Genomic DNA, 15,442 nt, shown 5'->3' on the forward strand with positions numbered 1-15,442 from the left:
CAAAAGAGAGGGGGGGAGAGAGCGCAAAAGAGAGGGGGGAGAGAACGAAAAAGAGAGGGGGAGAGAGAGAGCGCAAAAGAGAGGGGGAGAGAGAGAGCGCAAAAGAGAGGGGAGGGGGGGAGAGAGAGAGCAAAAGAGGGGGAGAGAGAGAAAGTACAAAAGAGAGGGGAGAGAGAGAGGGGGAGAGAGGAGGGAAAAGAGAGAGAGGGGGGAGAGAGCTCAAAAGAGAGGGGGAGAGAGCGCAAAAGAGATGGGGGAGAGAGAGAGCTCAAAAAAAGAGGGGGAGAGAGAGCGCAAAAGAGATGGGAGAGAGAGAGCGCACAAAAGAGAAGGGGGGAGAGATCGCAAAAGAGAGGGGGGAGAGAGCGCAAAAGAGAGGGGGAGAGAGCGCAAAAGAGAGGGGGGGAAGGAGAGAGCAAGAGATGGGGAGAGAGATAGCCCAAAAGAGAGGGTCGAGAGAGCGCAAAAGAGAGGGGGGGAGAGAGAGAGAGTGCAAAAGAGAGGGGGAGAGAGAGAGCGCAAAAGAGAGGGGGGAGAGAGAGCTCAAAAGAGAGGGGGGAGAGAGAGAGAGCTCAAAAGAGAGGGGGAGAGAGAGAGCAAAAGACAGGGGGGAGAGAGAGAGCAAAAGAGAGGGGGAGGGAGAAAGCGCAAGGGGTGGGACCGCTGTACTGCAAAAAATGGCCCGTGTGAACGGGCTTTAGGACTAGTGTATAATATATTAAAATTAAGTATTTCGCTCATAGTTATACATATTTAATACAAAAACAAGGTTTATTATTGAAATAAATGTTCTAACAATTTAAAGGGATATGGTCTATGATCAGGTGCTGGTCTGGAATGGACACAAAGGTGTATATCTATGTGTTTTTATTTATATATGTGTATAAATATACAGAAGTCTATGCGTAAAGGGACTCAGCAAGGTCACTATCTGACCTCCATATGTTACCGCACCTGAGTCTTTGGCGCTTGCAAGAACATTTTACTTTCAACTTGTAATATGACTACAAGAATAGGAACCCTATAGATTTAACTTGAGCAGAGTTAGCACTAAATACTGATTATAGTTTTGTGCTTCAGTTGTAATCTAGTCCTTAGTTATTCATACAAAAGCTGCTCACTAACACATGTCAATCACCACTGATGCACAGGGTACATTGGCGGTTAAGGTATTAATTAGTGCTTATCACCTGTAGCCGTATTCATAGGAACTTCATCCTCCTCAGTCTTCATGTGATCAGATAAATATGGTTCTCCTCTGTGCTCAACCGCTGAGCTATCTGAAGGCGTCACATCCTTATGGTCTGTACAGTAAGAATACATGCATATGTGTAAGTTGTTTGTAGTACTCATGGGATGTATTAATGTATCTCATTATATATAAATAAAAATCATTTAAAGGGATAACAGAATTTATGTAAGAATTTATCTGATAAATTAATTTCTTTCATATTGGCAAGAGTCCATGAGCTAGTGACATATGGGACATACTATCCTGCCAGGAGGGACAAAGTTTCCCAAACCTCAAAATGCCTATAAATACACCCCTCACCACACCCACAATTCATTTTAATGAATAGCCAAGTAGTGGGGTTATAAAGAAAGAAATAATTGTGCTTTACACAAAAAATCCTAATCACCATAAAAAAGGGTGGGCCTCATGGACTCTTGCCAATATGAAAGAAATGAATTGATCAGGTAAGTTCTTACATAAATTATGTTTTCTTTCATGTAATTGGCAAGAGTCCATGAGCTAGTGATGTATGGGATATCATTACCCAAGATGTGGAACTCCACGCAAGAGTCACTAGAGAGGGAGGGATAAAATAACACATCCTATTATATAAAAGGCCAAGTGTGTTTGTCTGAAGCCGTCATGCGCAGTAGAGACAGCACAAAGACAAACACACCTGGCTTTTGAGTCCTACTCCCTAGCTGATCCATCATCTGCGTCAGAAGTGGGCGTGACCGGGCGTGAGCAGGCGTGAAGGGGGCCTGGCCAGGCGTGAATGGACGGAAAGGGGCGTGGCCGGGCGCGGTCGCGAGATAGAGGGGAGAGAGACAGAGAGGAGGAGAGAGTTGGAGAGAGGAGAGTCGGAGAGAGAGGAGGGGAGAGAGAGAGAGAGAGAGAGAGAGAGAGAGGGGGGAGAGAGCGCAAAAGAGATGGGGGAGAGAGAGCAAAAGAGAGGGGTAGAGCACGAAGAGAGGGGGGAGAGAGCGCAAAAGAGAGGGGGAGAGAACAAGAGGGGGGAGAGAGAGAGAGAGCAAGAGGGGGGAGAGAGAGCACAAAAACATAATTTATGCTTACCTGATAAATTCCTTTCTCCTGTAGTGTAGTCAGTCCACGGGTCATCCATTACTTATGGGATTATAACTCCTCCCTAACAGGAAGTGCAAGAGGATCACCCAAGCAGAGCTGCTATATAGCTCCTCCCCTCTACGTCATACCCAGTCATTCGACCGAAAACCAAACGAGAAAAAAGAAACTATAGGGTGCAGTGGTGACTGGAGTATAATTTAAATTTTAGACCTGCCATAAAAAACAGGGCGGGCCGTGGACTGACTACACTACAGGAGAAAGGAATTTATCAGGTAAGCATAAATTATGTTTTCTCCTGTTAAGTGTAGTCAGTCCACGGGTCATCCATTACTTATGGGATACCAATACCAAAGCTAAAAGTACACGGATGACGGGAGGGACAGACAGGCTCTTTACACGGAAGGAACCACTGCCTGAAGAACCTTTCTCCCAAAAACAGCCTCCGAAGAAGCAAAAGTGTCAAATTTGTAAAATTTGGAAAAAGTGTGAAGTGAAGACCAAGTTGCAGCCATGCAAATCTGTTCAACAGAGGCCTCATTCTTAAAGGCCCAAGTGGAAGCCACAGCTCTAGTAGAATGAGCTGTAATTCTTTCAGGAGGCTGCTGTCCAGCAGTCTCATAGGCTAAACGTATTATGCTACGAAGCCAAAAAGAGAGAGAGGTGGCCGAAGCCTTTTGACCTCTCCTCTGTCCAGAATACACGACAAATAGGGAAGAAGTTTGTCGAAAATCTTTAGTTGCCTGTAAATAAAATTTCAGGGCACGGACAACGTCCAGATTGTGCAGAAGTCGTTCCTTCTTTGAAGAAGGGTTAGGACACAATGATGGAACAACAATCTCTTGATTGATATTCCTGTTGGTAACTACCTTAGGTAAGAACCCAGGTTTAGTACGCAGAACTACCTTGTCTGAATGGAAAATCAGATAAGGGGAATCACAATGTAAGGCCGATAACTCTAAAAATAGAACTTTCCAAGATAACAGCTTGATATCAATGGAATGAAGGGGTTCAAACGGAACACCCTGTAAAACGTTAAGAACTAAGTTTAAGCTCCATGGTGGAGCAACAGTTTTAAACACAGGCTTAATCCTGGCCAAAGCCTAACAAAAAGCCTGAACGTCTGGAACTTCTGACAGACGTTTGTGTAAAAGGATGGACAAAGCTGAGATCTGTCCCTTTAACGAACTAGCGGATAAACCCTTTTCTAAACCTTCTTGTAGAAAAGACAATATCCTAGGAATCCTAACCTTACTCCATGAGTAACTCTTGGATTTGCACCAATGCAAGTATTTGCGCCATATTTTATGGTAAATTTTCCTGGTAACAGGCTTCCTAGCCTGTATTAAAGTATCAATCACTGACTCCGAGAATCCACGCTTTGATAGAATCAAGCGTTCAATCTCCAAGCAGTCAGCTTCAGAGAAATTAGATTTGGATGTTTGAAAGGACCCTGCACCAGAAGGTCCTGTCTCAGAGGTAGAGACCATGGTGGACAGGACGACATGTCCACTAGGTCTGCATACCAGGTCCTGCGTGGCCACGCAGGCGCTATTAGAATCACCGATGCTCTCTCCTGTTTGATCCTGGCAATCAATCGAGGAAGCAACGGAAAGGGTGGAAACACATAAGCCATGTTGAAGGCCCAAGGTGCTGTCAGAGCATCTATCAGAACCGCTCCCGGGTCTCTGGACCTGGATCCGTAACAAGGAAGTTTGGCGTTCTGGCGAGACGCCATGAGATCCAGATCTGGTTTGCCCCAACGCCGAAGTATTTGGGCAAAAACCTCCGGATGAAGTTCCCACTCCCCCGGATAAAAAGTCTGACGACTTAGAAAATCCGCTTCCCAGTTCTCCACGCCTGGGATGTGGATCGCTGATAGGTGGCAAGAGTGAGACTCTGCCCAGTGAATTATCATTGAGACTTCCATCATCGCTAGGGAACTCCTTGTCCCTCCCTTATGGTTGATGTAAGCCACAGTCGTGATGTTGTCCGACTGAAACCTGATGAACCTCAGAGTTGCTAACTGAGGCCAAGTCAGAAGAGCATTGAAAACTGCTCTTAATTCCAGAATGTTTATGGGAAGGAGACTCTCCTCCTGAGACCATGATCCCTGAGTCTTCAGGGAGTTCCAGACAGCGCCCCAACCTATCAGGCTGGCGTCTGTTGTTACAATCGTCCAATCTGGCCTGCTGAAGGGCATCCCCTTGGACAGATGTGGCCGAGAAAGCCACCATAGAAGAGAATTTCTTGTCTCCTGATCCAAATTCAGCAGAGGGGACAAATCTGAGTAATCCCCATTCCACTGACTTAGCATGCACAATTGCAGTGGTCTGAGATGCAGGCGTGCAAAGGGTACTATGTCCATTGCCGCTACCATTAAGCCGATTACCTCCATGCATTGAGCCACTGACGGGTGTGGAATGGAATGAAGGACACGGCAAGCATTTAGAAGCTTTGTTAACCTGTCTTCTGTCAGGTAAATTTTCATTTCTACAGAATCTATAAGAGTCCCTAAGAAGGGAACTCTTGTGAGTGGCAATAGAGAACTCTTTCCTTCGTTCACTTTCCACCCATGTGACCTTAGAAATGCCAGTACAAACTCTGTATGAGACTTGGCAGTTTGGAGACTTGATGCTTGTATCAGAATGTCGTCTAGGATCGGAGCTACCGATATTCCTCGCGGTCTTAGTACCGCCAGAAGAGAACCCAGAACCTTTGTAAAGATTCTTGGAGCAGTAGCCAACCCGAAGGGAAGAGCTACAAACTGGTAATGCCTGTCTAGGAAGGCAAATCTTAGGTACCGGTAATGATCTTTGTGAATCGGAATGTGCAGGTAGGCATCCTTTAAATCCACTGTGGTCATGTACTGACCCTTTTGGATCATGGGTAAGATTGTCCGAATAGTTTCCATTTTGAACGATGGAACTCTTAGGAATTTGTTTAGGATCTTTAAATCCAAGATTGGTCTGAAGGTTCCTTCCTTCTTGGGAACCACAAACAGATTTGAGTAAAACCCCTGTCCGTGCTCCGACCGCGGAACCGGGTGGATCACTCCCATTAGTAAAAGATCTTGTACACAGCGTAGAAACGCCTCTTTCTTTATCTGGTTTGTTGACAACCTTGAAAGATGAAATCTCCCTTTTGGAGGGGAAGTTTTGAAGTCCAGAAGATATCCCTGAGATATGATCTCTAACGACCAAGGAATTCCTGGACATCTCTTGACCAAGCCTGGGCGAAGAGAGAAAGTCTGCCCCCTACTAGATCCGTTTCCGGATTGGGGGCCCTCACTTCATGCTGTCTTAGGGGCAGCAGCAGGTTTTCTGGCCTGCTTGCCCTTGTTCCAGGTCTGGTTAGGTTTCCAGCCCTGTCTGAATCTAGCAACATATCCTTCCTGTTTTGGAGCGGAGGAAGTTGCTGCTCCTGCCTTGAAGTTACGAAAGGCACGAAAATTAGACTGTCTAGCCCTTGGTTTGGCTCTGTCTTGAGGCAGGGCATGGCCCTTACCTCCAGTAATGTCAGCGATAATTTCTTTCAAACCGGGCCCGAATAATGTCTGCCCTTTGAAAGGTATGTTAAGCAATTTAGATTTAGAAGTCACATCGGCTGACCAGGATTTTAGCCACAGCGCTCTACGCGCCTGAATGGCGAATCCGGAATTCTTAGCCGTAAGCTTAGTTAGATGTACTACGGCATCAGAAATAAATGAATTAGCTAGCTTAAGGGCTTTAAGCTTGTTTGTAATCTCATCCAATGGAGCTGATTCAAGGGTCTCTTCCAGAGACTCAAACCAGAATGCCGCCGCAGCCGTGACAGGCGCAATGCATGCGAGTGGTTGTAATATAAAACCTTGTTGAGTAAACATTTTCTTAAGGTAACCCTCTAACTTTTTATCCATTGGATCTGAAAAGGCACAGCTATCCTCTACCGGGATAGTGGTACGCTTAGCCAGAGTAGAAACTGCTCCCTCCACCTTAGGGACCGTCTGCCATAAGTCCCGTGTGGTGGTGTCTATTGAAAAAAAATTTCTAAATATAGGAGGGGAGGAAAAGGGTACACCGGGCCTATCCCACTCCTTGGTAATAATCTCTGTAAGTCTCTTAGGTATAGGAAAGACGTCAGTACACGCCGGTACCGCGTAGTATCTATCCAGCCTACATAATTTCTCTGGGATTGCAACCGTGTTACAATCATTCAGAGCCGCTAATACCTCCCCTAATAGTACACGGAGGTTCTCAAGCTTAAATTTAAAATTTGAAATGTCTGAATCCAGTCTATTTGGATCAGATCCGTCACCTACAGAATGAAGCTCTCCGTCTTCATGCTCTGCCACTTGTGACGCAGTATCAGACATGGCTCTAACATTATCAGCGTACTCTGTTCTAACCCCAGAGTGGTCGCGTTTACCTCTAAGTTCTGGCAATTTGGATAAAACCTCAGTCATAACATTAGCCATGTCTTGTAAAGTGATTTGTAATGGCCGCCCTGATGTACTTGGCGCCACAATATCACGCACCTCCCGAGCGGGAGATGCAGGTACTGACACGTGAGGAGAGTTAGTCGGCATAACTTTCCCCTCGATGTCTGGTGAAATTTTCTTGACATGTACAGATTGGCTTTTATTTAAAGTAGCATCAATGCAATTAGTACACAAATTTCTATTGGGCTCCACATTGGTCTTAGAACATATTGCACAAAGAGATTCCTCTGTGTCAGACATGTTTAAACAAACTAGCAATTAGACTAGCAAGCTTGGAAAATACTTTTCAAACAATTTTCAAGTAATATAAAAAACGTTACTGTGCCTTTAAAAAGCACACAAAAACTGTCACAGTTGAAATAACAATGAACCGGATTAGTTATAGAAACCAATTTTTTACAGTAAATGCATTGATTTAGCAAAGGAATGCACCCACTAGCAAATGGATGATTAACCCCTTAATACCGGAAAAACGTATAACAATAAAATATAAACGTTTTTATCACAGTCAAAACACAGTCTCACAGGTCTGCTGTGAGTGATTACCTCCCTCAAAACTAGTTTTGGAGACCCCTGAGCTCTGTAGAGACGTCCTGGATCATGCAGGGAGAATAAGGAAGACTTATGACTGAATTTCTACTGCGTAGAAAAGCGCCAAAATAGGCCCCTCCCACTCATAATACAACAGTGGGGAAGCTCAATAAACTGACCTTATTTAAAACAAACGACAGCCAAGTGGAAATTAATGCCCATAAAATTTTTCACCAAGTACCTCAAAGCTAAAACGATTAACATGCCAGTAAACGTTTTAAATATAAATACATGAAAGTTATAAAAAAGCCTGTTGCTAGTCGCTTTTACTGCAGAAAGGCTATAAGTTATATGTATACAGTATTTTCTCAGTGAAATTCCATTCCCCAGAAATACTTAGGTGCCAACATACATACATAACAGCCTGATACCAGTTGCTACTACTGCATTTAAGGCTGTACTTACATTTTAACGGTATTAGCAGTATTTTCTCAGTCAATTCCATTCCTTAGAAAATAATATACTGCAACATACCTCTTTGCAGGTGAACCCTGCCCGCTGTCCCCTGTTCTGAAGTTACCCCGCTCCTCAGAAGGCCGAGAACAGCAAATGGATCTTAGTTACGTCCGCTAAGATCATACACAAACTCAGGTAGATTCTTCTTCTAATGCTGCCTGAGAAAAAACAACACACTCCGGTGCCGTTTAAAATAACAAACTTTTGATTGAAGAAATAAAAAACTAAGTTTTAATAACCACTGTCCTCTCACACATCCTATCGATTAGTTAGGTGCAAGAGAATGACTGGGTATGACGTAGAGGGGAGGAGCTATATAGCAGCTCTGCTTGGGTGATCCTCTTGCACTTCCTGTTAGGGAGGAGTTATAATCCCATAAGTAATGGATGACCCGTGGACTGACTACACTTAACAGGAGAAATAGAGGGAGAGAGAGAGCAAAAGAGAGGGGGAGAGAGAGAGCACAAAAGAGAAGGGGAGAGAGAGCGCAAAAGAGATGGGGAGAGAGAGAGCAAAAGAGGGGGGGAGAGAGCGAAAAAGAGAGGGGGAGAGAGAGAGCAAAAGAGGGGGGAGAGAGAGAGCACAAAAGAGAGGGGGTGAGAGAGCGCAAAAGAGAGGGGAGAGAGAGAGCGCAAAAGAGAGGGGGAGAGAGAGAGCGCAAAAGAGAGGGGAGAGAGAGCGCAAAAGAGAGGGGAGAGAGAGAGCAAAAGAGGGGGAGAGAGAGAGCAAAAGAGGGGGAGAGAGAGAGAGAGCAAAAGAGAGGGGGAGAGAGAGAGCACAAAAGAGAGGGGGAGAGAGAGCGCAAAAGAGATGGGGGAGAGAGAGAGAGCAAAAGAGGGGGCAAGAGAGCGCAAAAGAGAGGGGGAGAGAGAGAGCAAAAGAGGGGGGAGAGAGAGAGAGCACAAAAGAGAGGGGGGAGAGAGAGAGAGCAAAAGAGAGGGGGGGAGAGAGCGCAAAAGAGAGGGGGGAGAGAACGAAAAAGAGAGGGGGAGAGAGAGAGTGCAAAAGAGAGTTGAGAGAGAGAGCGCAAAAGAGAGGGGGAGAGAGAGAGCGCAAAAGAGAGGGGAGGGGGGAGAGAAAGAGCAAAAGAGAGGGGAGGGGGGAGAGAGAGAGCAAAAGAGGGGGAGAGAGAGAAAGCACAAAAGAGAGGGGGAGAGAGAGAGAGAGGGGAGAGAGAGAGGGGGAGAGAGGAGGGAAAAGAGAGAGAGGGGGGGAGAGAGCTCAAAAGAGAGGGGGAGAGAGCGCAAAAGAGATGGGGGAGAGAGAGAGCTCAAAAAAAGAGGGGGAGAGAGAGCGCAAAAGAGATGGGAGAGAGAGAGCGCACAAAAGAGAGGGGGGGAGAGATCGCAAAAGAGAGGGGGGAGAGAGCGCAAAAGAGAGGGGGGAGAGAGCGCAAAAGAGAGGGGGGGAAGGAGAGAGCAAGAGATGGGGAGAGAGATAGCCCAAAAGAGAGGGGCGAGAGAGCGCAAAAGAGGGGGGGAGAGAGAGAGAGAGCGCAAAAGAGAGGGGGAGAGAGAGAGCGCAAAAGAGAGGGGGGAGAGAGAGCTCAAAAGAGAGGGGGGAGAGAGAGAGCTCAAAAGAGAGGGGGAGAGAGAGAGCAAAAGACAGGGGGGAGAGAGAGAGCAAAAGAGAGGGGGAGGGAGAAAGCGCAAGGGGTGGGACCGCTGTACTGCAAAAAATGGCCCGTGTGAACGGGATTTAGGACTAGTGTATAATATATTAAAATAAAGTATTTCGCTCATAGTTATACATATTTAATACAAAAACAAGGTTTATTATTGAAATAAATGTTCTAACAATTTAAAGGGATATGGTCTATGATCAGGTGCTGGTCTGGAATAGACACAAAGGTGTATATCTATGTGTTTTTATTTATATATATGTATAAATATACAGAAGTCTATGCGTAAAGGGACTCAGCAAGGTCACTATCCGAACTCCAGATGTTACCGCACCTGAGTCTTTATACACACAGAGAGAAATGCACTCACAGGAATGAACAACCAGCTCAATAACATTGTTAGCCTGTTCTATGGCGATTTACCACCTGGGTGCAACTTCTTTTAGCCCAGCAATGCTTTTCACAGAGTAGAACTTTCCTGTAGTATATCAGTCTGATCCCGCCTATTACGGTCAGTCCAGCGCCGAAATACCAGGCAATTCCTCTCTGAACAAGGAACAAAGCAACCCCAGACGATCGTTTCGGCCTTCATTGGGCCTCGTCAGTGAGGTGTAGCAGTATTCCTCTAAGCACACTGAGCAAGGAGTCCACGTCTGGTTTCCCCTTTTTCCCATAGGGAGACTAAATACACACAGAGAGAAATGCACTCACAGGAATGAACAACCAGCTCAATAACATTGTTAGCCTGTTCTATGGCGATTTACCACCTGGGTGCAACTTCTTTTAGCCCAGCAATGCTTTTCACAGAGTAGAACTTTCCTGTAGTATATCAGTCTGATCCCGCCTATTACGGTCAGTCCAGCGCCGAAATACCAGGCAATTCCTCTCTGAACAAGGAACAAAGCAACCCCAGACGATCGTTTCGGCCTTCATTGGGCCTCGTCAGTGAGGTGTAGCAGTATTCCTCTAAGCACACTGAGCAAGGAGTCCACGTCTGGTTTCCCCTTTTTCCCATAGGGAGACTAAATACACACAGAGAGAAATGCACTCACAGGAATGAACAACCAGCTCAATAACATTGTTAGCCTGTTCTATGGCGATTTACCACCTGGGTGCAACTTCTTTTAGCCCAGCAATGCTTTTCACAGAGTAGAACTTTCCTGTAGTATATCAGTCTGATCCCGCCTATTACGGTCAGTCCAGCGCCGAAATACCAGGCAATTCCTCTCTGAACAAGGAACAAAGCAACCCCAGACGATCGTTTCGGCCTTCATTGGGCCTCGTCAGTGAGGTGTAGCAGTATTCCTCTAAGCACACTGAGCAAGGAGTCCACGTCTGGTTTCCCCTTTTTCCCATAGGGAGACTAAATACACACAGAGAGAAATGCACTCACAGGAATGAACAACCAGCTCAATAACATTGTTAGCCTGTTCTATGGCGATTTACCACCTGGGTGCAACTTCTTTTAGCCCAGCAATGCTTTTCACAGAGTAGAACTTTCCTGTAGTATATCAGTCTGATCCCGCCTATTACGGTCAGTCCAGCGCCGAAATACCAGGCAATTCCTCTCTGAACAAGGAACAAAGCAACCCCGACGATCGTTTCGGCCTTCATTGGGCCTCGTCAGTGAGGTGTAGCAGTATTCCTCTAAGCACACTGAGCAAGGAGTCCACGTCTGGTTTCCCCTTTTTCCCATAGGGAGACTAAATACACACAGAGAGAAATGCACTCACAGGAATGAACAACCAGCTCAATAACATTGTTAGCCTGTTCTATGGCGATTTACCACCTGGGTGCAACTTCTTTTAGCCCAGCAATGCTTTTCACAGAGTAGAACTTTCCTGTAGTATATCAGTCTGATCCCGCCTATTACGGTCAGTCCAGCGCCGAAATACCAGGCAATTCCTCTCTGAACAAGGAACAAAGCAACCCCAGACGATCGTTTCGGCCTTCATTGGGCCTCGTCAGTGAGGTGTAGCAGTATTCCTCTAAGCACACTGAGCAAGGAGTCCACGTCTGGTTTCCCCTTTTTCCCATAGGGAGACTAAATACACACAGAGAGAAATGCACTCACAGGAATGAACAACCAGCTCAATAACATTGTTAGCCTGTTCTATGGCGATTTACCACCTGGGTGCAACTTCTTTTAGCCCAGCAATGCTTTTCACAGAGTAGAACTTTCCTGTAGTATATCAGTCTGATCCCGCCTATTACGGTCAGTCCAGCGCCGAAATACCAGGCAATTCCTCTCTGAACAAGGAACAAAGCAACCCCAGACGATCGTTTCGGCCTTCATTGGGCCTCGTCAGTGAGGTGTAGCAGTATTCCTCTAAGCACACTGAGCAAGGAGTCCACGTCTGGTTTCCCCTTTTTCCCATAGGGAGACTAAATACACACAGAGAGAAATGCACTCACAGGAATGAACAACCAGCTCAATAACATTGTTAGCCTGTTCTATGGCGATTTACCACCTGGGTGCAACTTCTTTTAGCCCAGCAATGCTTTTCACAGAGTAGAACTTTCCTGTAGTATATCAGTCTGATCCCGCCTATTACGGTCAGTCCAGCGCCGAAATACCAGGCAATTCCTCTCTGAACAAGGAACAAAGCAACCCCAGACGATCGTTTCGGCCTTCATTGGGCCTCGTCAGTGAGGTGTAGCAGTATTCCTCTAAGCACACTGAGCAAGGAGTCCACGTCTGGTTTCCCCTTTTTCCCATAGGGAGACTAAATACACACAGAGAGAAATGCACTCACAGGAATGAACAACCAGCTCAATAACATTGTTAGCCTGTTCTATGGCGATTTACCACCTGGGTGCAACTTCTTTTAGCCCAGCAATGCTTTTCACAGAGTAGAACTTTCCTGTAGTATATCAGTCTGATCCCGCCTATTACGGTCAGTCCAGCGCCGAAATACCAGGCAATTCCTCTCTGAACAAGGAACAAAGCAACCCCAGACGATCGTTTCGGCCTTCATTGGGCCTCGTCAGTGAGGTGTAGCAGTATTCCTCTAAGCACACTGAGCAAGGAGTCCACGTCTGGTTTCCCCTTTTTCCCATAGGGAGACTAAATACACACAGAGAGAAATGCACTCACAGGAATGAACAACCAGCTCAATAACATTGTTAGCCTGTTCTATGGCGATTTACCACCTGGGTGCAACTTCTTTTAGCCCAGCAATGCTTTTCACAGAGTAGAACTTTCCTGTAGTATATCAGTCTGATCCCGCCTATTACGGTCAGTCCAGCGCCGAAATACCAGGCAATTCCTCTCTGAACAAGGAACAAAGCAACCCCAGACGATCGTTTCGGTCTTCATTGGGCCTCGTCAGTGAGGTGTAGCAGTATTCCTCTAAGCACACTGAGCAAGGAGTCCACGTCTGGTTTCCCCTTTTTCCCATAGGGAGACTAAATACACACAGAGAGAAATGCACTCACAGGAATGAACAACCAGCTCAATAACATTGTTAGCCTGTTCTATGGCGATTTACCACCTGGGTGCAACTTCTTTTAGCCCAGCAATGCTTTTCACAGAGTAGAACTTTCCTGTAGTATATCAGTCTGATCCCGCCTATTACGGTCAGTCCAGCGCCGAAATACCAGGCAATTCCTCTCTGAACAAGGAACAAAGCAACCCCAGACGATCGTTTCGGCCTTCATTGGGCCTCGTCAGTGAGGTGTAGCAGTATTCCTCTAAGCACACTGAGCAAGGAGTCCACGTCTGGTTTCCCCTTTTTCCCATAGGGAGACTAAATACACACAGAGAGAAATGCACTCACAGGAATGAACAACCAGCTCAATAACATTGTTAGCCTGTTCTATGGCGATTTACCACCTGGGTGCAACTTCTTTTAGCCCAGCAATGCTTTTCACAGAGTAGAACTTTCCTGTAGTATATCAGTCTGATCCCGCCTATTACGGTCAGTCCAGCGCCGAAATACCAGGCAATTCCTCTCTGAACAAGGAACAAAGCAACCCCAGACGATCGTTTCGGCCTTCATTGGGCCTCGTCAGTGAGGTGTAGCAGTATTCCTCTAAGCACACTGAGCAAGGAGTCCACGTCTGGTTTCCCCTTTTTCCCATAGGGAGACTAAATACACACAGAGAGAAATGCACTCACAGGAATGAACAACCAGCTCAATAACATTGTTAGCCTGTTCTATGGCGATTTACCACCTGGGTGCAACTTCTTTTAGCCCAGCAATGCTTTTCACAGAGTAGAACTTTCCTGTAGTATATCAGTCTGATCCCGCCTATTACGGTCAGTCCAGCGCCGAAATACCAGGCAATTCCTCTCTGAACAAGGAACAAAGCAACCCCAGACGATCGTTTCGGCCTTCATTGGGCCTCATCAGTGAGGTGTAGCAGTATTCCTCTAAGCACACTGAGCAAGGAGTCCACGTCTGGTTTCCCCTTTTTCCCATAGGGAGACTAAATACACACAGAGAGAAATGCACTCACAGGAATGAACAACCAGCTCAATAACACCTGAGTCTTTGGCGCTTGCAAGAACATTTTACTTTCAACTTGTAATATGACTACAAGAATAGGAACCCTATAGATTTAACTTGAGCAGAGTTAGCACTAAATACTGATTATAGTTTTGTGCTTCGGTTGTAATCTAGTCCTTAGTTATTCATACAAAAGCTGCTCACTAACACATGTCAATCACCACCGATGCACAGGGTACATTGGCGGTTAAGGTATTAATTAGTGCTTATCACCTGTAGCCGTATTCATAGGAACTTCATCCTCCTCAGTCTTCACGTGATCAGATAAATATGGTTCTCCTCTGTGCTCAACTGCTGAGCTATCTGAAGGTGTCACATCCTTATGGTCTGTACAGTAAGAATACATGCATATGTGTAAGTTGTTTGTAGTACTCATGGGATGTATTAATGTATCTCATTATATATAAATAAAAATAATTTAAAGGGATAACAGAATTTATGTAAGAATTTACCTGATAAATTCATTTCTATCATATTGGCAAGAGTCCATGAGCAAGTGACGTATGGGATATACTATCCTACCAGGAGGGGCAAAGTTTCCCAAACCTCAAAATGCCTATAAATACACCCCTCACCACACCCACAATTCATTTTAACGAATAGCCAAGTAGTGGGGTGATAAAGAAAGGAGTAAAAAGCCTCAACAAAGGAATTTTGAAATAATTGTGCTTTATACAAAAAATCATAACCACCATAAAAAAAAAGGGTGGGCCTCATCGACTCTTGCCAATATGAATGTGATATACCTTTAAGGTATATCCCCACCCCTTCATCAACCTTCCCTATTTAACAAGTTATCTGGCAATTAAGCCCTGCCTGAAAATTGAAGTCTCTTGCTTTTCTATCTAAGAGTCACATCTCTTAGTTACCAGGTCCATTCTTGCATTTTTGGAGTCTATAGGAATCGTTCTATACCTCTACATATTAATCCTAACTTATCTTTGTGTAGTATACCTGCACTTTTCTTTATACTTAGGATTTCCATCTCAGCCGGGTACTATCAGTTGTTAGCTCTAACGAACCTGTTGCCGGATCTTCTTTCCACAGCGCTCCGGAAGTCAGTCACACTCGCACAGAACTGAAGCTGCAGCTCTTACCGGACGCCTCTCTGAAAACTGCTGCAATACAGGTACCGTTCTCTCCATATCCCATTTAACTCTGTCTAATCATCAGCTACTTACCAGGTTGTAATACCGGACCATATCTGTACATAAACCGCCTCACTGAAAATAACTTTGTTAACCGATCAGCTTGTAATACCGGATCATTTGTTTGTATGACAAGTCATTTTCGTGCAGCTGCTCAGTAATATATCCTAACGTGTTTCACAACACCAGAGTCCTGAATCTAATTACTAATAATTATTCTTTGGAAGACAAGAAGGATTTGCCTGAACTTTGTAAATATTTATGGTGTGTATTTGTGAGTGTGTGAAGATATCATTGAACCTGCAGCTGTTATATATA

General features: G+C 45.4%; 1 protein-coding gene across 1 annotated transcript in view; it reads right to left on the reverse strand.

Moving 5' to 3' along the window:
- LOC128657212 (zinc finger protein 260-like) overlaps positions 1-15,442 on the reverse strand; it is an 80,376-nt gene that overhangs the window by 40,337 nt on the left and 24,597 nt on the right. Inside the window, exons 6-7 of the mRNA XM_053711469.1 lie at positions 14,190-14,303; positions 1,191-1,304 (exon numbers count right to left, since the gene is read on the reverse strand). Coding sequence (XP_053567444.1) covers positions 1,191-1,304; positions 14,190-14,303 — 228 coding nt within the window. The remainder of the gene's footprint in view (positions 1-1,190; positions 1,305-14,189; positions 14,304-15,442) is intronic.

Source organism: Bombina bombina, chromosome 4 (genome assembly GCF_027579735.1).
Source record: "Bombina bombina isolate aBomBom1 chromosome 4, aBomBom1.pri, whole genome shotgun sequence".
NCBI lineage: Eukaryota > Metazoa > Chordata > Amphibia > Anura > Bombinatoridae > Bombina > Bombina bombina.